The sequence below is a fragment of the Erpetoichthys calabaricus genome, chromosome 13, assembly GCF_900747795.2.
Source record: "Erpetoichthys calabaricus chromosome 13, fErpCal1.3, whole genome shotgun sequence".
Lineage (NCBI taxonomy): Eukaryota > Metazoa > Chordata > Cladistia > Polypteriformes > Polypteridae > Erpetoichthys > Erpetoichthys calabaricus.
This window is the reverse complement of record NC_041406.2, coordinates 110,785,487-110,810,896: the sequence shown is the minus strand read 5'-3', so window position 1 is coordinate 110,810,896 and position 25,410 is coordinate 110,785,487. Positions and strand designations below refer to the sequence as shown.

General features: G+C 40.2%; 1 protein-coding gene across 2 annotated transcripts in view; it reads left to right on the top strand.

Annotated features, from left to right (window-relative positions):
• itga9 (integrin, alpha 9) overlaps positions 1 to 25,410 on the top strand; it is a 340,968-nt gene that overhangs the window by 215,540 nt on the left and 100,018 nt on the right. For both annotated transcript variants that reach the window (XR_003718143.2, XM_028817449.2), the window contains exon 18: positions 23,902 to 24,049. Coding sequence is in view for 1 of the 2 variants with exons in the window: in XM_028817449.2 (XP_028673282.1) it covers positions 23,902 to 24,049 (148 nt within the window). In the remaining variant the exon portion in view is untranslated. The remainder of the gene's footprint in view (positions 1 to 23,901; positions 24,050 to 25,410) is intronic.

Genomic DNA, 25,410 nt, shown 5'->3' with positions numbered 1-25,410 from the left:
TAGTCCACCGTGACTGGGGGTCAGCCATAGTCAACAAATAATGAATAAAACTCTTTTCTTTGTAGCCCACCCACCTCTTTTGTTAATCCCTAGGTTTGGGGATGGAACTGATGCATGTCAGGAAAATTTTGTTGATTCCATTTTTGTTTTTGTGTCTGTGTGTGTTCATTTTTTATTCCAATTTGTTATCGACTTTCATCATTGTTTCTGTGACATTATGGTCAGAGACACTTCAGTACTTCCTGGCTGATGTTTTATTCAGATGCAGTACAGTCAACCCCCCAAATTTTTTGGAGGTTACATTCCTAGAGCACCCGCGAATTGTGAAAAACTGCAAATTTTGCATGTGGTCAAAAAAATGCCTATAAATGCTTATTTTTATAGTTTAAACCCTAAATATGCCCCCAAAACACTTTAATTTCATTTCAAACTCAGCTTAATACATTACCATAAAAAAAAGAATGTAAAGGTAAACCCGTATATTGTACAGTGCTGTACTGCTATGTCTCCCGCAGTGCTAGAATGTAAATACTGATGTTACCGCTATACAGTTAGTACTGTAATTCATGCAAGCGCGTTTTCTTTGGTATGCACTGTTGTTTTCTTTGGTATAAGTAGGGTAAATACAGTAATAATTTAATTTAGTTTAATAAAAATACAGTAAAATGATATTGATTGAAGATGATGATGATGAATTAGCTGTGCAGTACGATGAAAGTATGTAATGAAGATAATGACTGCACAGCAAACCAGAGGATTTATAGCTCCTTGGGTGGTGCCTCAAGTTTAGGTGCTTGGGCAGCATCTTAGGGCTTTAAGAAGAACAAAACAAAAAACACACGAACACTCAGCGAAACACTCGAGATAGCTACACGCGGTAAACTGTGTAAAATTAAGCACAGAGACAAGATAAAGGGTTGGGGCTTCCGGCCCCGTATACTGTACAGTATGCCAAAACCAAAAAAACAGCACTAGTTTAGTACACATCGACATTCGACAAAAAACAGGGGGAAACTGGGGAACATTTATAGTGGGGGACCGGAAGCCAATCAGAGGAATGCTGGGTAAGGAGATGAATGGTCTTCTGGGAAACGTGATGTCATCAGAGGGAAGGAGAACGAGGAAGTGTTGTTATTATGGGAGTATTAGGGTGTCAGCATTTCCTTCTTTCTGGGAAAAAAAGAGAGAGAGAAGTTAGATGCCCGCCATTCCCTTTTTGCACCGAGTTTCGCGCTCGCTATTGAGTCCCTAAGCGCTCGTGCGTGACAACTGTTATGATGCGGGAATGCTGGGCTGTATGCGTCACAGGACAGCAGCCAATCAGCAGCAAGGAGAAATGAATAACGCTCTCGGATTGGCTATTTTCAAACCTCCTGCCTCTGAGTACAGGGGAATTTCACCATCCCAAGCCGTGTTTTCCTCTACAGTTGTTTTGTGTTTTCTCTACAGCACAGTATTGCCACGAAAAATGGCATAAAAAAATTGCGGAGGATATTTGTGGTTTCCGCAAACAATTATTAGTTAGGTTCTAAGGAAAAATCTGTGAACAACTGATGCCGCAAACTCTGCTGCAAACTCTGAACTGCGACTTCGTGAGGGTCGACTATATTCGTTTTTCTTGAGTTGTTTTGTTTATCAATGGGTGCTTGAAATTTGTGGCTGGTGACGCAGTACACTGCTGTGCCATGTGGTACGCAACTGTGCTGACCCACATGCACTATGAAAGAAGTCAGCGTCCCCAGCAAAGTGTCCAGACTTTGACTCATCAAAAGTGAGACTTGCACTTACACAGCAGGCAAAAGAAAATCACATTAGGGAAAGAAAGTCTGGCTTTGTTTTGTGATTTCAGTTTTGGTTCAGTCCTAATATCATGAAGAAAGATTTGTAATGAATTCCATGTCCTGACTCTGCCAATGTAATTGACTCTTCTCCTGCCAACTCTTAAACGAAAGACCTTTACAGTCTTCTACTGCTCACATAAATACTTTTGTTCTGTGAGACTTCCAGTCTGTTCCACCAAACACATTACACACCATGTGTACACCAGTGTGGGACCATAGTGAAATTCTTCCGATACTAAACATTAATTTGTCATGAAACATATTAGAGAAAATTTATATTGCCGTAATAATCTGCTTATGCACACTTTATAACTAAATTTGTGCCCTCTGTACTCATTTGACACAGGAGGTGCCGGCAGTTGAAAGTCAGTGGACAGCGACACGTGATTCATGCAGCAGTATTAGCTCAGTCCACCATGAATGGCGGATTACTAAATGGGAATAATTTAGTGGATAGAAGGTGGGATATTTTCGATTAGGTTAACTCACTGCTGACCCGTGACTGAATATTTACTATACTAGGTGAGATGTACAATGAGAAGATAGACTGACTGTGATTACTTTATTGGCGTGAGACTGTCTTCTGCTAGGTGGGATTAACTCTCTAGAAAGAGACTGAGACATCCTGAATGATCTGAAGCTGCTGGCAGAGATTGATGAGTCAGTGGGTTTATTTACTTTTTGGTCAGCTGAGGGGTGGCATGGTTCATTTTAACCTCTGCTTTCAATTATATATCCGTTGTTGTGCTGGCATTGTAGTTATCTGTCTAAGCAGTTCCGAAATTCCTGCTATCTTTTGGCCGCCTTGATGAGGTTTCCAGAGTTCAAAAGCCACTGACGGTTCAGTTGTTGTCAGCTGTTTTCACTTTGGGAATGAAAGCAAGTTTATTAAACTGAAACCGGAGAGTCGCACTGCCAGTGCCATATTTACTGATGAAGTCGTGTACTGTGAGATAAATAACCATGAGAAAGGAAAGCCAGCAAAAAAATAATCTTTTTTCACAAAATGTAGTCAAATTGTCAAGGCAAACTCTCCACAGAAAGAGTAGCTTCATGTTCCAAATGTGTGGAGTAAAGAGCCACTTGGGATACAAAAGCAAATATAAGCAAAACAAGTTAGCTGAGCTGTGTGTCCATTGCCCGGTGTCACAATTCAAGTTTACTTTAATGAAACATTCGAGATAAACAGTTAACTGTGGTAAAAGTGAACCCAAATGGCAGGCACAAACTAAATGTATACCAATGTTTGCTCGTTCCTTTGATTCTTCTTTTATGTGTCATGCCTAGCATGGCATGGAAGCACAGTGAATTCTGGAGATTAGAAGTCTTTACCAAACAGCACTGGTTGTAAAGCAGGCACCATCTCTGAAAGGGATGTCAATTCGTTGGAAGACATTTGCACACTCACGCCCAGTCACTCACTCGCTCACAATTTAAAGTCATGGATCGGCAAAACATGCATATCCATAGGAGGTCAGTGGAAAACCGGAATATCCAGAGAAAAACATATGCAGACCTGAGGGAGTTAGCACTAATCACTGCACCGTCCCAATCCACTGTCAATGACCACACTCCCTCTGCCCTTTGTGACCTGCTTCAGCAGAGTAGGAGAGGCACCAAGCTGGAGACCCCATTTAATAAGTAAATACCAACAAAAATAATACATGATGGCACAACTAAAGAGACAGCTGTAGTTACCCACAAATCAACATTTTCACAGGAAGAAGGAACACTCAACACAACATGAGAACAGGTTTCAGTTCCACATTCTGGAAACCACCAGTTTTTATTGCCTCTGAGGGTAAGGGGCGGGGCCTGCTCTGGGACCTGGTGTGGGGCCTACTCTAGGACCTGGGGTATGGCCTTGCGCTGGGACCTGGGGCATGGCCTACTCTGGGAGTGGAACTTCAGGTGATAGAGATGAAGCACTTAGGGACAGTGCCCCCTTTCATCCTGGAGTGGAATCACTTACCTCAGCAGAGCCGGGAAGGTGTGTGCTCGCCTAAAGAATACTAGAAATAGCTGGTTGATGTTTCAATACAATACAATTTATTTTTGTATAGCCCAAAATCACACAAGAAGTGCCGCAATGGGCTTTAACAGGCCCTGCCTCTTGACAGCCCCCCAGCCTTGACTCTCTAAGAAGTCAGGGAAAAACTCCCAAAAAAACCTTGTAGGGAAAAATGGGAGAAACCTTGGGAAAGGCAGTTCAAAGAGAGACCCCTTTCCAGGTAGCTTGGGCGTGCAGTGGGTGTCAAAAAGAAAGGGGTCAATACAATACAATACAATACAATACAATACAATACGCAGAACAGAACAAATCCTCAATACAGTATAAAAATAAAAATTTTAGAAGTTCGGAGCAGAATTTAACAGTAAATGATATCACATAAGAAGATTTGGATATCATATATATATATCATATTTCACTGAAGGAAGGTACAGTTTAACATGCTGCGATGGTAAAGAAGACATGACTTTTTTACAGACAAATTATGTGTTGTACATGCCATAGATAAATCAATTAAAAAAATAGAAGTACCGTATATACTCACGTATAAGTCGGGTCTTGAAACCCGAAAAATCGATCATAAAATCAGACCCCAACTTATACGCCCATTCAAAAATGCGACACTTAAGTTTTTTTTTTAACATCTTCTTGCCTCCTTCCATCTCGCATCAGTTTCTCAGACGCATCAAGTTTTGTTGCAGCAGTGCAGTTACCAATTTCTTTCATTTCAACGACGTTAATTTCAAACCAGCTTCGTGTTTTATCCTGATCAAACGCTCCATCGTAGATAAGGGATGCTCTTACGATAAAGGTGTATGAGGGTGTGAGATACAAAAAACACAAATCAGTGCAAGCGTTGCTTTGGAATAGTTTGGGTATCACCGTGTGGTCACGTAGGCACAATAGAGAGAGAGAAAGGTTAGGAGCACCCGCTGATACAGAGCATTGCTGCATCCACATACTGTAGAAAAAAAAGGCAGTGTACTCCGTGGTTACTCTCTCAGGTGGGTGTTAGCATTTCATAATCTCTTGTACCAATAGCATGAGTTTTCCACATTCGACTTATACGAGCAACATTATAAAATACCAGAAATTATGCGATAAAATCAAGTCCCGACTTATCCGCAATTATATAGGGTATATGTTTTGGTGTATGCACCCATTTTCTAACCTGTGTATTCAGTCATTGTTGTAAGTATCTAAAAATACTATTTGTTTTGGAAATAACTTCAACATCATTTTGTTTTCATTGACAATGCTACCTTTTTGTGGTACCGTTTCCATGTTGCATTGCGTAGTTTCCGGTGGTGTGGTCACGAAGGTTTTCTCTAGTCATGTCATTGATGCAAGGATATATAAGCTGGCAGTAGACAACAATCACTGTTAAAATTTTGATTCTAACTTTTTTTTAAGTGTTTGATTTAAGGCAGACCATCTTGTGACTGTGTTTTTATGGCTAGGATTTTTGATTAATGTGTGGTTTGGTTTTGATGGATTGACCTGTTTGACCCTTGCGCATGTAAATTCCTGTTCCATCTTCTGACATGACCTTTTCTACCCTTGTCACCTACCGTTTTCCCATTTCTTGTCAGTATGAGGAACCCAGGTCTATCCCAGCAGCATTGAGCATAAGGCAGGAACCAACCCAAGGAAGGATGGCAGTCTATTGTGGAGCACAATTATGCACCAGAACACAGGGGGGCAATTTAGAAGCAATAATTAACCCAATAACGCATGTCTTTAAGATGGGGACGAGAATCAGATTACCCAGGAGTCTAACCTGGGATATGATCCCAGAGCTTTGGAGCCGTGCGGCAGCAGCACTAACCAAAATGCCCCATCTCATAAAACATCCTTCACTGCATCCTTGGCCACCTGGCGATAAACCAATTTTTGTATTTTTTAAAACAGCTTTATTCTTTGCTGTCTGTCCTCCACTGTAGGAATGCTAAAATGAAAGGAGCCAGGAGCTGGCAGAGAGTCAGCTAAGGAATGGCAGAGTGACTGAAATGAAACACAAGTTCTGTGGGACACGGAGCTGGGAGTCTTTCACTAATTTTACTCTGCTGCTGTTGTGCAACTAACTCTACTTCATCTACCAAGTATGTGTGTGAAAGAGAAAGGGAGAAAAAACAGTATTTTTTTTATAGATTTGGTATTTCTGCAACATGTAACAAAAGAAGACCAGTGTTTAGTTTGAAATGTCACATTATGGGCAGTATGGAGTTATGGAGTCCAAGAGAACACTAATAGGAGCCTCTATATGTCCTCTGATGAATTTTCCAACTTTGTTATTCTTACTTGGAAAAAATGACTGTTTTGTAATAAGGGCACCAAGACAGTGTTCACGGACACCCTTATGTGTGCTTCAAATGGAGCAGACCTTGTGATTGCTAGAACAGAGATTAAGACCCCACCACTACCATCACCACTTCCGCCAGAAGTTCATGAGGGACGCCATTCCAAACCTTCCTGGCTGGGTGCCTTACCTCATAGAAGGATACAGACAAAGCAATTAGTAAAATAATGGAGGGCACTGGTTCCCTAATAATAGTTCTATGAACCATGGCAGAAATTAGCAATGGCAGCTGTAAAGGACAGGGCCCCCTGTTAGTAATCACTGTCTGTAATGGTGTAAAGCCGAGGAGATCTGTGAATTGTCCTCCTGAACTGAATGCACACATCACCTGTTCTTTGGCTGCAAGTGTTGTAAAACATCTCTGGTGTGTCTATATAAAATAATACTTCTGTCACAGTGGCGTAACATAGTGGGGGCGGCAGGGGCGGCCCACCCCGGGCGGCACTTTTAGGGGGCGGCAAAATTTCACAATAAATAATAATAATATCTTGTAAAAATTTGAACCATACCTAAATAAGGGGGCGGCGGAATTTTCCTCCGCCCCGGGCGGCTGACACCCACGCTACGCTACTGTTCTGTCATTCTTGTTCTAACGCTGTATACTTTCTGGTAGCTTCAATGTCATTTTGTTTTCATTCAGAGTGCTACCTTTTTGTGGTCTCGTTTCCATGTCGCATTGTGTAGTTTCCGGTGGCGTGGTCAAGGAGGTCTTCTCTGGTTACGTCATTGATGCAAGGATATATAAGCTGGCAGTTGACAACAATCACTGTTCAAACTTTTGATTCTAACATTTTTTTAAGTGTTTGATTTAAGGCAGACCATCTTGTGACTGTGTTTTTCTGGCTAGCATTTTTGATTAACGTGTGGTTTAGTTTTGATGGGTTGATTTGTTTGATACTTGGACATGTAAATTCCTATTCCATCTTCTGACATGACCTTTTCTACCCTTGTCACCTACCGTTTTACCATTTCTTGTCAGTACAGTCAGGAGGAGCCCAGGTCTATCCCAGCAGCATTGAGCATACGGCAGGAACCAACCCAAGGAAGGATGGCAGTCTATTGTGGGACACAAATACGCACTAACACACTGGGGGCCAATTTAGAAGTAACAATTAATCAGATTACCTAGGAGTCTAACCTGGGATTGCTAGTGTTTGTTGGTAGTTGTCACAGGGGCACACAAATTTCGAGCATTCCTTTTCTTGCATTTCAAACATCTTGCAGGATCTCTGAGTGAGGGACTGTGTTTCACCTTTACACTTCAGCACATTCACTTAGGTTTCTGGTCAGACTACTCGGAGAAACTCAAGGTCACTGTTGATTTGTTACTTGGTCTGGCAAAAGAGGTAAACTGCATATTTTGTGAAAATATATAGAAAAATAAATATTTTGATGTGTTGTACCAAAAAATGGCATTTCGGCCTGACTAAGTTGTATGTTTTATTGTTATGTCACAACTTGGAAAATTCGGATAGCCTTGTTTTCTTTGAATTGTCTGACTTGTACTTCTGAGTTGGTAGTGCGTTCACATGGAATTTTCAGCTCAACAACACAGATTTACCATTTGTCCGAAAACATGTGAATGTGGCAATTGTCTTTCCTGTGTAAAGCTGGGGGAGACAGTTACTTTAATAATAAAATGAGGAAGCTAAACATTATCTGCGTGATCCTGATGGGACTGTGTCCCCTTTAGTGGCCAAGAGATATTGCTGCCACCAGTGCCAGTGCTAGGTTATTTTGCACCCTATAGGCCAAGCTTATTAGTGCGCCATCCGACTGTTTGATAGCTAACCAGTGTGGCTAGCCCCCCCCCCCCCCCCCACCCTTATGATCTGTGCCCTAGATGATTGCCTCATTCACGTTAATGGTGGCATTGACCCTGCTGCTACCACACTCTCATGAAAGTTTTCTGCCTTTTCCTCTCCAAGGTCACCTAGCACAGTTAGTGGGCTTGCTGGTACCTTTCTGGTGCCATCACAAGTGAGTGCCCTGTATTTTAAGCCCCTCTGCTTTGTAACAAACTTTTATGTCAGAAGCGTTTCTGATCTCTTGCACATGCATGCCAATAGTTTATATAATTCATAACAAACAACCATACTATGTTCAGAAATTAAAGCTAAAGCAGGATCAGTGTTACTAACTTCTGTTCCAGTTGATCAAATTTTCTTTACTCAGCTTTATCCAGCTTCATGGGTGTCCCTTGAAACATAACCTGATGTGCCAGAAAGCGTGCCTCAACTTGGCCAGAGTCCAAAAGAAAAAGAAAAAAGAAAGCCCTAAGTTCTTCTTCTGTTTTTACTCCAATTTTTACTTGGCTTGACACAGAGGGGCTGCAGTATACGGTGTTATCTCTTGTACCTTTGTTAACAAGTCCCTGTGCTTTGGGCCCACCTTGAACTTCGCAAGCTTTGCTCCACCACAACCCCCTCAAAAAAAAAAAACTCGTCTCCCTTCCCCCAACTCTACCACACCACTTCGGCTGCTGGAAAAGGCTCAAAAGTTCACAGTGTATATATGACAAGGGCCAAAACCCAAACATTTTCTCACCCAGATGGAGCAGGCAGATGTTTTCTTTCTTTCGCTCCTCAACAGGCATCAGAGCTCTCTACAATTATTTGTAACTAACAGTGATATATTATATTAAATTAATTGATTATATGACTTTCCTGAGCAATGTTTTAGTGACACTGGATTTGGAAATGAGCGGAAATTTAGTTAATTTAGATTTTCAGTCCACTGGAGCACTAAGATTTATGATTAGCTCAGGTAGCTTTACTGTATAATACACGCACAGACAATATACTGTACAGTACAGTACATTTATGAAACAGAGTGTAATACTGTGCTGGCATTTTGACAGAGTGGTTAATGCTACTGTCTCACATCTCCAGGGACCCAGATTCAAGTCCCCATCTAGTCACTGCCTGTGTGGAGTGTGCACAATCTTGCCATATCTATGTGAAACTCTCCCGTTTCATTCCACCTTGCAAAGGCATGCATGTCAATTTAACTGGTGGCTCTAAATTGGGCATTGTGACAGTGAGCGCTCCTTGAAATATATGCTGGTCTATGCCAGGGCTTGACTCTGCATTATCTAATCCTGGGCCATCCCAGACTTGAGAATCAGGATCTCCTAACAAAGATCTGTGGTAACCGGCTAATAGCACCCTCTAGTGGCTGCTGCAATCTTCACACGACTGGGTCTTAGATAAATAAAATGCCAATGTCTGTTTATTCAGTACAGATATTTGTTGTGAGTATGGGTACTGTATGGTGTGTGCATATGTATGTTTGTGTATATAACTATAGATATATATTAGTATATGTGCATGTGTGAATGCATATTTAAAGAAACCTATTTAGAGTGTGTGAGTATGTTTGGGCTTGTAAATCTAAATATATACAGTGCATCCAGAAAGTATTCACAGCACATCACTTTTTCCACATTTTGTTATGTTGCAGGCTTATTCCAAAATGGATTAAATTCATTTTTTTCCTCAGAATTCTACACACAACACCCCATAATGACAATGTGAAGAAAGTTTACTTGAGGTTTTTGCAAATTTATTAAAAATAAAAAAATTGAGAAAGCACATGTACATAAGTATTCACAGCCTTTGCCATGAAGCTCAAAATTGAGCTCAGGTGCATCCTGTTTCCCCTGATCATCCTTGAGATGTTACTGCAGCTTAATTGGAGTCCACCTGTGGTAAATTCAGTTCATTGGACATGATTTGGAAAGGCACACACCTGTCTATATAAGGTCCCACAGTTGACAGTTCATGTCAGAGCACACACCAAGCATGAAGTCAAAGGAATTGTCTGCAGACCTCCGAGACAGGATTGTCTCGGGGCACAAATCTGGGGAAGGTTACAGAAAAATTTCTGCTTCTTTGAAGGTCCCAATGAGCACAGTGGCCTCCATCATCCGTAAGTGGAAGAAGTTCGAAACCACCAGGACTCTTCCTAGAGCTGGCCGGCCATCTAAACTGAGCGATCAGGGGAGAAGGGCCTTAGTCAGGGAGGTGACCAAGAACCCGATGGTCACTCTGTCAGAGCTCCAGAGGTCCTCTGTGGAGACAGGAGAACCTTCCAGAAGGACAACCATCTCTGCAGCAATCCACCAATCAGGCCTGTATGTTAGAGTGGCCAGACGGAAGCCACTCCTTAGTAAAAGGCACATGGCAGCCCGCCTGGAGTTTGCCAAAAGTCACCTGAAGGACTCTCAGACCATGAGAAAGAAAATTCTCTGGTCTGATGAGACAAAGATTTAACTCTTTGGTGTGAATGCCAGGCGTCACGTTTGGGGGAACCCCCCAACAGATAAACAGTCTTCCACAGACGCGGTGATTGCACTTCGGGATGCTCTTCGGTGTGTTGTCCAGTTGGGAGAGGTACCAAGAGAGTTTAGAAACCTCACATTTTCTTGAATGAGTGCTGCATTAATAGGAATGTTTCTTGAACGAGCATTACTGAACCACATAAAAATGGCTTTATCGACGTCTTCAAATGCAGCAGTTCGCATATGTTTGCAATCCGAGATTTTTCTTCTTTTTTTGCTCGGTTTTTCAAGAAAGTTGACAGTGTTGATGGCGAAATTCCGAATTCATTGGCAACGTCTTTTTTCTTTTTGCCTCAATCGTTTTTTTTCTAATATGAACTGTTATCGTTTTTTCGTGTCTGCCATTTCCATAGGAGGGTGACAATGAGTTAAATTCCAATGGATGTTTTTCAAATGTTGACGAGCAATAAGCAAAAGGTATCACTGAAAACCACCGAAAACAAAAACAGCAAAAAAAAAAAAAAAACAGTATAGGAAAGTTCAAATAAAGAAATTTTTTTACAGTATTTCTGTTTGGGGATCGTTGTGCACAACTGAGCTGCGACCACAGAACTAACTGCTCCATGGATGATTCATTGAAGTATTTTAAGGTCACTTCATTGTAATGAAGGTATCTGCTGAATATACTTCATAGTAATGAGATTTCTGTAGACTCGTGTCATATGGGGAAACTGTCGGGACCATAAAAATACTTCATTGTAATGAAAATTTCATTGTAAAGATATTTGTTGTAACAGAATTTTAACTGTATATATATATATATATATATATATATATATATATATATATATATATATATATATATACAGTGGAACCTCGGGTCATGACCGTAATTTGTTCCAAAACTCTGGTTGTAACCCGATTTGGTCTCATCCTACTTACAAACAATTCATCAAAGACACTTTAACGTCCCACAAGACAAGGAAGTGAGGCAAAAGGACAGCTGCTGTACAGGCTTTTAAATAATCGACACTCAGCGCAACATGTGGATCATGCAGTTCAGTAGCATCTAGCAGCAAACCAGCAGCTGATCCGTCCTTAGTGTGTGTTCAGCCCCCACCCCCGGGGTGGGCGAGTGAAGTGAGTAGGGGGCAGAGCCACCTAGTGTATATATATATATATATATATATATATATACAGTATATACACTACATACGTACATATACATACATACATACATAGTATTCATTTAAGGCTTTTTGAAGATGACCTGATCAAGCTTTGTTTGATCTGGACCTAAATGGGTTAAAATACTTCAAAGAAGCTTTAGTGTACAGTCATGTGCTGATTTATGGCCGATTGAGTTGAGGCCATTCGTACTTACGGCCAAAGTTCCCTTTAATTTTTATTTTACTGATGAATGGGTGTGAATAATAGGTGAGGTGGTACTTTCCTTTTACAACCAATTTCTTCAGTCCCATAACACTACACCAGCTTTTCCATGTCAAGTATCAGTCAAGCGTTGTGAAGTACCAACAAATGAACGATGAGTTTTCCCCGTGATGTAACAAACATCACAAAGCACCAACATGTAAAAGACGAGTGGGTTACCCCAGGAAGTACTGAGTGATCGCTGTGTAGCAATGACATTTGAATGACGAGTGCAGTTTCTCATTCAGTTGGGGGTAAGTGAGTGGCACTATAATAAATGAGCGGCAGTTCAAAAGTGCTGCATGGCACCTTGAAAAATGGCAGCTGAAACTTGATTATCTATTTGTGCTTCTCTGTACCAACAGTTAAAGGAAGTATAGTGGTCACCCACACCTGACCCACAGAGTTTCAATTGCAATGACCTTTACACTTTATTACTGACCTGTGGCCAATAGGCTGGTCCCAAATGGAAGGAGAGACAGCCTGTCAGGGCTCCCCTGACACACTAGGTGGCATCACCTGTAAGGCATGCTGGGAACTGTACAACAACAACAACAACAGCATTTATTTATATAGCACATTTTCATACAAAAAAGTAGCTCAAAGTGCTAGTAGCTCAATGGAGCAGCCTTGTTGGGTTCCATGGGTTCGACCAGAAAACACTTCAGGAGATACATAATCCCTGCTTTCTCAGACTTCCAACTGATCCGGAAGTTCTTCCTATGGGCAATGCATTTGTTCTGGAAATACACCCGGGTTCCACATAAAAGAGCCGTCCTGCCTCATCCAGGTGAGTTGGAGTCAGGTGGAAGACAGGCAAAGCTTACTGGGTGGAGTGAAAGGAGAAGGATAAGAGAGAAGAAGAGAGTTGTGCTGGTGTTTATTATTATAAAGAAGCCAGTCGTCGAGGTCCTTTATTATTATAAATCTTTTATTTGAATTTGGGTCTTGTGTCATTGTGGTTGTGTCTAGAGTTTGGGATGCTGCAACACCACTTACTGGTCATAATACATAAGTACACTAGTGTATGGACACTCTTTACAGGGTGTATACATATCCCATGAGTCTGTATGCTTGTATTCGTGCACTGTGTTGCCTATTTTTGTTTACATTGTAGCTCAAATAGAATCTGAAGTGTTTTGCTCAGCTTGATCTTTGCCTTTCTTTTGAAAATGGCAAAAACTTGAGAAAAAATGTTTGTTGTGAAGATTCATTCACATTTTGCTATTCGTTGTAGTTACACTCTTCACTTCATTTGGATATTCCTAATTTTCAATGTGTTTTAGTGTGAAAATATAAGTTTGGTGCCACATGTCTTTTGATTAATAGTACAGGGGGCACACAAGGGCCAGCTAATAATATCCAAATATCCCTTTGATCATGCGGTCTTCCTTGACGGTGCTTGGAACTCTTTACTGTCGAAATGAATGGGGGCCGGGGGTGCAGCTTGTGGTTGCTTTCTTTAGTTAGAATCAGATTTTGACTTGGTGCCCAGAAACAAGGAATGGAACATAATTCCTAAATAAATAACATCTCTGCATGGAGAAAAACTCTTTGCCTGCCATACTTCATCCATCCAGCATGACTCAGGATGACCTCCACGTGCCTCCTTTTTCAATCTCTTGTCCCACAAGGTTGCTGTTTGCCCTCTTGCCTAGCGGGTGACTTTTAGACATGCTTGATATCTTTCATTCAGATTTTTTCAGATGAGAAAAAGATACTTGTTCAGATTATAGCTCTGAACTCCTAAAAAACAGCATAATCCCCCCCACCGTGCCCCTGATTATTACAAGAGGTGGTTGGCTATTACTTTGTCATAATGCTCATGATCAGCTTTAGTGCTTCTCTCTGATTTTAACTCCTTATAGTGTCGATTTAATGTGACTTTCAGCTGTAGGTTCTTAGCTTTACATAGAAATCTACTGGCTAGAACAATAAATAATGAAGATATTGTGTATTAATCAATTTTCTGAAACTGCATAATCCAGTTATAGGGTAGCAAAGGGTTGGAAGCAACTCTGTGATCATTTGACCCAAGGCAGAGACATCAGTCAATTGCAGGACACACTGACACTCACTCAACTCATGTCACCAGTTTGCCTAACATGCATGTCTTTGGGATGTCAAAGGAACCCCAGTGTAAATGTGAATTGAAAAAATACATTTCTCCATTGTGACAGTTTTACCAGTACAGACTTAACCACATCTTTCTTTCAACTTATTTGAGCCCTGCACAGAGCGGCCATTCCACCGAGATGGCCCTACTTACTGATGTCCACACAATATGACTGGTTAGAGCTACCTTGACATCACTGTGTAATTTAAGTCCTAACTCTTGGGCAGATCTTACCATGTGACCTGGTGAGGAAAGATGTGAAAGGATCACAAGGTAAACACAGGGGGTGCCTCAAGGGTTAGTGCTGGGCCCTCTACTCTTCACTGTATACAACTCTTCAGTAGGGCCTATCATCTTGCCCCAAGTTTCCTCATATCAGTGCTATGCAGATGATATGCAGCTGTACCGGTCATTCCCTGCAGAGGACCACTCAGTATCAGCCATGTTGCAACCTGGGTGAAAGTATATTAGTAAGTAAGTAAATTTTATTTATAAAGCACATTTTTAAACAATCAAGGTTAACAACAACAACATTTATTTCTATAGCACATTTTCATACAAATGATGTAGCTCAAAGTGTTTTACAAGATGAAGAAAAAGAAAAAAGACAAAATATAAAAAATAAAATTAGGCAATACTAATTAACATAGACAAAAAGTAAGGTCCGATGGCCAGGGAGGACAGAAAAAACAAAAAAAAAACTCCAGACAGCTGGAGAAAAAAAAACAAAATCTGCAGGGGTTCCAGGCCACGAGACCACCCAGCCCCCTCTTGGCATTCTACCTAACATAAATTACCTCACAATCAGTCCTCATTTTTTTCGGGGTTCACATGGAAGAACTTGATGATGATGGTCATGTGGACCTCTGGCCTTCAATCCATCAGTGTAGGGACAGCACGGTGCTTTGATCAGGTGGTGGTGTCGCAGATCGGCACCACAGAAAACCAGAAAAAGAACAGTAGAGAAAGTAGGGGTTAGAACAGATTACAGAGGCACTAGGAATGATATTGATAATTAAATGCATATACAGAATATCAGGATTAAACTAAAATGAAGCTATGAGAAAGCCATGTTAAAGTAAGTTTTTAGTTTTTAAAGTGCTCCACGGTATTAGCCTGGTGACTTTCTATCGGTAAGCTATTCCAGATTTTAGGTGCATAACAGCATAAGGCTGCCTCACCCCTTCTTTTAAGTTTAGCTCTTGGAACTCTAAGCAGACACTCATTTGAAGATCTAAGGTTCCGATTTGGAGTGTAAAGTGAAAGGCATTCTGAAATATAAGATGGAGCGAGATTATTTAAGGCTTTGTAAACCATAAGCAGTATTTTAAAGTCAATTCTAAATGAGACGGGTAACCAGTGTAGTGACATCAGAACGGGAGAGATGTGCTCAGATTTTCTTTTCCTAGTTAATATTCTAGCAGTTGCATTCTGCACTCGTTGCAATTGATTGATGTCTTTTTTTGGGTAATCCCGAGAGGAGTGCATTACAGTAATCTAGCCGACTGAAAACAAAAGTGTGAACTAATTTCTCAGCATCTTGCAATGTTATAAGAGGTCTAACGTTTGCTATATTTCTTAAGTGAAACAATACTGTCCTAGTAATCTGATTAATATGCGATTTAAAATTCTGGTCAGATTCAATAATTACCCCTAAATTCTTTACCTCCGTCTTGACTTTTAATCCTAGTGGATCAAGTGACCAAAGTGCTATACAGTAATACAGTATATACATTAAGAAAACAATAAAATAAAATAATACAAACATGCATAAAAGAACACATTAACAAATCATTTATAAACCAAAGAAAATAAACAAGTTTTCAATTTAGATTTAAAAAGCATAATTGATGAATCTGATCTGATGACAAGAGGTAATTTGCTTCATAACTTGGTTGCTATGGAATAAAAGTCATGAGCGCTCTTTGTTTTACACGAGACTGTGGATCCACCAACAGGTGCTGATCAGAAGATCGTAGTGATCTGTGTCGACAATAAGGGTATAATCAAATCAGCAATTTATGAAGGGGCTAGTCCATGTAGTGCATTAAAAACAAACAATGAAATCTTAAAATAAATACACTAAGCAACAGGAAGCCAGCGAAAAGACGCTAGAACCGGTGAAATATGCTCTCTTGTCTTTGTGTCAGTGAGTAGTCTAAGGCTGACTCAAACCCAAATATAACAAATTACAGTAATCTAATCGAAGAGAGACAAAGGCGTGGGTAACCATTTCTAGTGTGGGAAACATGAGAAAGGGCTTAACTTTAGAAATAATCCTAAATTGGAAAAAAAAACAGCCTTTACAACGGAACTAATTTGTTTGTTGAAACTAAGATCACAATCAAAAAAGAACACCATCTTCAGCTCAATGTGGCAAAGAGGGACATTCTTGTTATCTGAATTCATCCATCTATTTAGCACCCCATCTCTGTTCAGCTCACATTATTATTGCTAACACCTACTAAGTCTGTACTAAACCTTGGTGTGGTGATCAATGACCAGCTGTCCTTCACTGACCATGTCAGTGTGACCATGTCATTGAGTCTGTACTCAGCCTTGGGGTGGAGAATGATGACCAGCTGTCCTTCACTGACCATGTCATTGAGTCTGTATTCAACCTTGGGGTGGTGATCGATGACCAGCTGTCCTTCACCGACCATGTCGTTGAGTCTGTACTCAACCTTGGAGTGGTGATCAATGACCAGCTGTCCTTTACTAATCATGTTGCAATTGTCTTTCAGTCTTTCAGATTCACTCTATACAACATCTGCAATATCAGACCATATCTGGCAGAGTATGCAGCACAGCACCTGGTGCATTCTTTGGTCCTGTCATGTCTGGACTACAGCAACTCTCTGCTGTTGGGAGTACCTGCTCGTGTCACCAAGCCGCTGCAGATGATTCAAAAAGCAGCAGCACATCTGGTGTTCAGCCTGCTATGGCGGACACATGTCACTCTTATTTTCAGATCACTACATTGGCTCCTTGTAGCATCCTGTATTAAGTTCACATCCTTGATGCTTGCCTTCAGAGTAGTGAACAAGTCAGCAGCTACATTTATGGAGACACTTGTGAATTCTTGTATGTCCTTCTTGCCTACTCAGTTCTGCTGAAGAGCCCAGGCCACCTCTTTGTGGCACCAAATCTCAGTCTGAACTCTTTTCAAGTGTAGTTCCTAGCTGGTGGAACGAACTACCCAACTCCATTCAAAATTCTGATTCCCTCATTGTATTTAAAAAGTGTTTGAAGACTCTTTTGAATTTCTGTCTAGCTGTTGGGTTTTTGTAACCTAGGACTTGTAACTAGCCGTATTTTGTTCTGAGCTCTTCACTTGTGGTAGTCTTGCTGAAGCCAACAACCATGAGTTAATTGTGCTTAGAATTACGGGGGGTCACTTTGATGGTTCACATTTCTTAACCAATCCAATGGCTCATGAAGGCGGCGCTCAGAGTAGCAGTGATGATTTTGAAATGCAAAGATCACATTTGCTCTCAATAACTTGGTCTGACAGACAGCAAGATTCTGTCTATAATGAAGGAAAATGATGATTCAAGGGATAATGCAAGGGAAAAATCTCTCTGTAGCATCAGATTGTACATTGGCATTCGACAACATCAGTGCACAAATGATAAACATGAATAATATGTTGTTGTAGGTGCTGCATGGCCTCTCTGTTGTTCAGCGTTACAACAATAGTGTAGGAGTCAACGTAAGCTTGAAATAATTGGCAGCTATATTCAATAAAATATGAACTGCAAAATATGCATTTGAAGTAAACGGTGTGTCACACTTCATCAAAAGGACTGCCACTAAGAGAGTTGATAATGAAGAGCTACAGGATCTGCAGATTTCAATACCCACGAATCAACAAATCTGCCTAACACCACCGGTAGATACACAGATGAGGCCGCACAACATCCACCTTCTGAACACATGTCTAAACAAATACCTAAAGAAATTTGACATTACTGTCTAATTGGAAACATGCCGTGACAAAATAGCTTCAGCGTTTTAATAGTTGTGTATCCATTCACCATAACGCTTATCTAAACTTTATTTCTGTTGTTATGTCATAAAGTGATGCAATAGTTAAAATGACAGACAGATACTGTTGCGGACAAAGGCACTTCTCAAACATGTGGAGCCCAGTAGCAGCAGTGGTCTGCGTGTATGCATCTGTGTGTCAGTCTCCACTGTCGCAGCACTCATTGCAATGTGTAAATTAATTATTAAGCTTCAGTTAACTTGTGCTACCGAACTCCTGAATGGATAACAACCATTTTAACTTTTGATTTTCTCTCAATGTCAAGAGTTTTGTTCAGTATATTTTGCTCTCTATTAAACCCCAGTGGTAGTTTTAAACACACGGACTGGAGGAATTTGGAGCAGATGTTTTAGGAAGATGCCCTGTAGATATAGCCTTTGCAGCTCCAGATTTCTCCGCTGTTCACTACACACTTTTTAATGAGTTGTAGAGCAGCCTGACCTTGCGAGGCTACCCTTGTGGTGATCAATTTTGAAACTCTGTCATGTAACACTTGTTCCTAAACAGTGCTCCAGACTGATGTTTATTCAGCTATGTTGACCTTGTTGATAAGTCACTTTGAGTAAAAGCAAATGATAAGGAAATAAATGTAAATGTAATGTGGCACAAAACTCAGTGTTGTGTTTGTATTGTCATTTTACCAAGATGGCGATGGGAAAGGTAGAGGGCTGACGGTCTAAATCCTGCCTCCAACTGCAGCATTCGCATGTTTAGCATTTAGCTTTTTTCTGACAGAGACAAAGCCTTTGATTTTGCAGGTTGATTTTAATTTCGTTTTTACCTCTTTCAGACAAAGGTATACATGTAGGATAAAGAGAGCTGCAAGAAGTGAGCTTGTGTGCCAGTAATATTGTGAAAGCATTGCATTTGGCGAACACTCAAGATTCCCAGATCTCATTACAAAAGAAAATATGAAAAAGCACAAGGAGATCTGAAATGTTCCACAGAACTATGAGAAGTGCTTACTCATTCGTGTTTGTCAGGAAAGGACAGAAAAGCCCAAAGAGCCGCATATTGCACGTTGCACCGTGACTCATCGGAAAAGCACGCATTTCATACTTTACAAGTCGTTCATGAACTTATTGTTATGGGCAAACAAAATACAGTACAGTATATCTTTTGGATCATGCCTTTCATTGGGAGCATTTTGGACAAAGTCTTCTAAAGGAGCATGTGGGCACAGCTTTTCAGAAATAAAGCATGTTGAGTGCTGTAGCATCTTTCAGAGTTTTTTTTACAATATTCCAAAAGTCTGTTAGTAATTATCTTTTGTGAGTGGTGAGTGATGCTGAACAAAATTATGGATTTCAGATTTTCAAGAAGCTAAAAATCTGTTTTACATGACTTATTTCAAAAGTGTTCTCTCTCATAATAGTGTTTAATATAATTATTAAATTACATAATCCAGAAGGCTCTCAATATTATTATAATGGTGCTTTTTGAAGTGAATGACTTTACAATGGCATCAACCAGAAGCAACCAGTTTTAAGTTTCCAGAATTTTATATAGCTCTTTTCAAAGTGAAACATCAAGTGCAGTGCCGTCCAGAGATGGTTTCTGCCTTGAACCCAGTGTTGTAGGGGTAGACCTCAGCTCCTCACAATAGGTAGGAAGATGATTAGTCGGACGAAGGCTAAATGGATATTCCTGACATCTGAAGTCTTTCATGTGATATCCTTAAGGTGGCAACCAATGGAAAAGTGCTTTACTAAACTACCAAGTGCAATTTTTCCGTTTATTTGATATATAATTCCTACACCATTACTGACAAAGCTGTGTGTAACAGAATTGATGCCCTCATCAGTATTCATTTTATGAAGCACCTTTCTAAGCTAATACTCTCATGACAGTGTGCAGAAAAATTAATTGTTTCACAAATGTGTTTTATTTTATTTATTTTATATGGCACCTCTACATACAATGGGGATTAACTAAAATGTCAAGTTCGATATTCTAAAAATGTAATACTTGTCTAGAGCAGCTTTCAAAAAGAAGTTACAGACATAGCAAGAGCAATGATCCACATCTCTGTCCACATTTATTTTAAAAAAACACTTCTCAAAGTGAACACTCTCATGATAAAGTTAAAAATTAGCTAATTTGTCAGCCATCATTTATAGTAGATTGTGCTTTTCAAAGCACATGTATTAACAATAGCAGCTAACTGCAATGATCCAGAAACACAGAATGCTTTGTTTCAAAGTGTCTTACAATTGGGTTTTAATAAAAAATTCATATCACTTAAATCTATTACGTTATTTTTAACACTAGACTTCCTGAGGAACCTCACCTCACACGCAGATAAGGAGCCTTGGCTTGAGCTGGGAGAACTTTTTGCCCGAGCTGAGCTCCGTCAAGGTGGTGGATGGAACAGCAGGCTGCTTGCTGCTTGTGCTGATCGAAGCATTTACAAAACAAAAGACGCTGATGGTAGAGGTGTGAAGGGATTTATGGTGGGCCGGGATTACAAGTTTTTTCGTAGGCTTCAGGAATTCCAGTGTTAAAGAGTATCTTTTAAAACTGGAACACTGATTAGTTGTTGTAGAGACATAAGTAACAAAAAACGCAGGTGTTTTCACATCCCTAGGACTGTGCTTATGGACATGAGCAACACTGGAGCACCACAAGGAACAGTCCTGCCTCCTTCTCTCTTCACTCTGTACACCTCAGACTACAAATATAGAACCAGGTCATATCACTAGCAGAAATTCTCAAATGATACAACACTTATGGAGTGCCTTGATGAGAGAGAGACACAGAGTATAGGAGTCAGGTGGAGAACTTTGTTTACTGGTGCAAAGATAATTATCTGCATCTTAACATCAGCAAAACCAAGGAACTGGTTATTGACTTTCACCAAACTGTAGAGCCTCTATGTCTGGTCACTGTTCAGAGGTGGTCCACTCCTACAGGTACTTAAGTGTCCACATCAATGACAAGTTAAATGGGTCTCGGAACACAGAGGAACTATTTAAGAAATGGCAGAGCAGGCTCTTTTTTCTTAGGAGACTGCACTCCTTTAATGTGGGAAGTGACATCCTTCACATCTTCTACAAATTCGTGATGCCCAGTGAGATTTTCTATACTGTGGTGTGCTGGGCTGGTCGCATCATATCAAGAGAGGCCCACCAAATTAACAAGCAAATTAAAAGGGCAAGCTCAGTTATGGGACACATTTTGGACATCCTGAAGGTTGTAGCAAAGGAGAGAATGAAAATAAAACAGAGTGCCATTATGAACAATGGTGCACATCCTCTCTCTGACACACTAACAAGGAGTATGTTCAGTCAACAAATCATTCACCAGAAGTGTGTCAAGAAATGCTACAGGAGCTCCTTTATACCAACAACAATATGCCTATGTAATGCCTCACTGTGACTGGAACTGTCAAATCAAAAGTTTTCTTCCTTTTTAAACATTCTGGTGTGTGTCCAGACTATAGTGTGTGTGTCTAAGTTTTTATTTATTTATTTAGTACTAGGGTGTTGTACCGTGTTAGCCATTATGAATGTAGAGAAAAGCCAAGCAAAATGACACCTTTTATTGGCTAACTAAAAAGATTACAATATGTAAGCTTTCAAGGCAACTCAGGCCCCTTCTTCAGGCAAGCTTGCATATTGTAATCTTTTTAGTTAGCCAATAAAAGGTGTCATTTTGCTTGGTTTTTCTCTTTATTTATTTATCTATTTATTTAAAGTGATTCTGTAAAAGGCAAATTCCCATGCAGACAAAAAAGTTCTGTCTGTCTAGTCTGTTTGCTTTGTGCTAAATCGGGACATGGTTAGATATTTTGGTTCAATCTCCAGTTAGTTTGGTTGCATTTCATAATGCAAACCTTTAAGTAAACCAGAAACAAACAATCAACACCTCTTTTGCGTGTTGAGGACTTCTTTCTTTGGGAAGAGACTATTTTTTATAGAGGGTCAATAACAGCTGCTTTTGTGTACCACCACATTTGCATTAATTTCTGTGGTTTGTCTGTTGAGCACAATTAATATCATCTGATAGCCAGATGTTTAGCTGAAAACGATGGGCTTCTTTACATACTGCTGAAAGGACATGACCCTATAGATGATGGCAAACTCTGCTGAGGGCACACAGTGATGTCTTCAGCTTCATTTAGAGAGTAGACACTTCAGGCCAGTTTCATTTAACTGTATGATGTTGCACATTTACTCTCTAGTAGCTTACTATGAATGTAACCTGTATTTAGTTTCTCTCAAATTACTTGTCTACTTTCTTAACAGTTAATACTTGTTAATACTGTATTTTTGGAATATCTGATTATCATTTACCACATTGCATCAAAGTTAATGTGTCTCCACGTGTTCGTATCATGTCTGAAGAGCAATCGCATTTAGAGATCACGCCACCTGCATACATCACTATTGTTGTGTATTATTAGGGGTTTTGATCGCTGGGAACACAGGGCACTACTATTCATTTCTTGCCACCTCTGTATATGGCTCAAATGACCTGATCACAAGTGAATTTACAACTTGTTTTTGATGTGGTCAACTGCTATCCCATCCCAAGAGAGATAGACTGGCTCCAAGCCGAATCAGGTGTTAGGCTTGCTCTGACCGACTATGCAAGCTATTCTGTGTGAACTGGGTTATATTTGTATGGATGTGCGTGTTTATGGTTTATAATGCAATTGCCTAATCACCTGCAGCATTTTTGTAGCATGACTACCACAGCATGCACAAATGTTAGCCATATTGCACAATATTTCCTGCAGTTAGTTCAGTCCCATGTCAGATAACAAACAGGTACATACTTTATGTGGACTTCTCCAGGGTTTGTGTGATGCCACACTGAGACCACAATTTCTAAAGCATCCTGGTCTGCAACACAGAGTGGTTGACTTCATTCACATCTAAACGAACAAGACTCTGACGGAAATCGATCCAGAGTTTGAAAAAACTGCTCCAAATAAACTAGATGTGAAAACACCTTTAAGGAAATTATAATTTTATATAATTATAAAGCATTCTTTGTAATAAGAATTACTACACAGATGTTTAAGGTAGAACAGAGGAGTGTGTTACATTTGTCTCATGATAACAGTATGATACAATACAACTTGTTTTTTGTATAACTCTCTTCACTGAGTGCAGCATAGAGTACTGTGAACAATTCTCAGTTAAAATACAAGTACAGTACAGAATATAAAACTTAATAAATACAGAATTGGTACACATATAAAAGCAGATTTGTTAAAACACACTAAGAACAAGGCAGAGCTGATTAAACAAATGGGTATCAACAATATTTGTCCATTAATTAACTGATGAACAAGCAAAGTTTGTCCTGTTGACAAAGGAGAAGATTAATTGTAAAAGCGAAAGTCAATAACAAAGTTACAGTCCTGGAGACCATGGGTAACTGGCTGCCTACCCCAAGTCCAAAGATCCAAAGATTCAAAGCTCCTTTATCTGAGATGATCAATCTAGTAGAGCAGCCTGGCAGTAGAGCAGTGAAACCAAATGCCACATTCAGATACCGAGAAGAAAAACAGAATAGAGTAGGGTTCGTAACAGTTCAAAAATATTGTATCACTTATATCACTGTACAAATGACTAATTATCAAGAAATACAGTATGCACAGCTAATCAGCAGCTCTAGTCTGGGTACACTATACTAACTAGTTTGTCCTGCAATTGGTTATCAATGTTTCAAGCACAATGTTACAATATTTGTTTAGTCTTTCATATTGTGCATTATTTTGTGGAAAATGTGGTAATTGGGCTGCATAGCATTTATCAATAAATTAATGTGATGTTTTTGATTCCCTTTTGCTCTTATGACAGGATGGAAAGCAAACAGTACTTGGCCCTAGGAGCTGTGAAGAACATATCTCTAAATGTAACCATTTCCAATGCTGGAGATGATGCCTATGACACAAATGTCTTCTTTAATTTCTCCAGAGAGCTGTATTTCATCAAAGTGTGGCAGAAGGTAAGAATTGAGTGGCCTTATAGTCACATATCATTCTTCGAAAGTTTGATTGACCTACTTCTTGATACAGTGGAACCTCGAGATACAAGCACCTCTGTATACGAGAAATTCAAAATACGAGGAAAGTATGAGCGAAAAATTCAGCTCTAAATACGAGCATTGGCTCGCATAACGAGCCACGAGCCAGGCTGTGGGTATAGCTCGCGGCTTAGCGAGGGGGCGTGGTAGCAGTTGCGAGCCGCGATCTGCGGTGTCTGCGTTTCTCACTTAAGTGCACAGGTGGGAAACTGCCCACATCAATGATTGTTCCTGTGGCTGATGGGCTGCAGCTGCCATGTCCTCCCCGCATATATAGAGAAGCGCGAGCCGGTTAAGGGGGAGAAGAAGTAAAATAAAAGAGAGAGAGAGAGAGAGAGAGAGAGAGAGAGAGAGAGAGAGAGAGAGAGAGAGAGAGAGAGAGAGAGAGAGAGAGAGAGAGAGAGAGAGAGAGAAGGCAGGAGGCAGGCAGGCAGGCAGGCAGGCAGGCAGGCAGGCAGGCAGGCAAGTGCAGGCTCGCGCAGGCTCGCGTGTAGCTGAACAGGCGAGCCAAACAGCTGAAGCAGGATGGTGTAGAGAAGGTCAGCTGCATTAAGAGTGTCTCGCCTGTTGCAGAGCCCGCAGGTGAGACGCTAACAGAGAAGAAGCACCGGGGATTGTCATCTGTTTTTAAAGACTGCTTCTTGTTGACGTTTTAACCTCGTGTTAAAGGATTGTTATTCTTGTGTATTTTAAACCTCCACTTCACAACTGTTTTAAGGATTATTTATTTAAAGATTTATTGAATGCTCTACTGCACTTTGGACACCTGTTTTGATTCTTTTAATAATCAGTTATATTATTTACCAGTGTTATTTATTAAAGGTAGACTACAGTATATATAATTTATCAGTGTTATTAGGAAAATTGATTTTTATGTTAATATATTTGGGGTGCAGAACGGATTAACTGGATTTCCATTATTTTCAATGGGGAAGTTTGTTCTAGATACGAGAAATTCGCTATACAAGCTCAGTTCTGGAACGAATTAAACTCGTATCTAGAGGTTCCACTGTATAACCTACTGTTTTCATATTTTTATATGCGACTTTTGTGCTGTGAGGTGAACAAGCTGTCTTCAGACAATGAGGCAGACTCTTCCTATTTCTGTATTCATTAAATATCCACAACCTCCTATATCCCCACCCATGCCAGCCACAAAATTCACAGTGGAATGAATAAATTAGATATTACTGATTAAAGTTCCAAAGTTTAGCTACCAACAATATGTTCAATTGATTGATTAATTGATTGATAGCTTTATTTATTAATTGAGCAAGAGCACG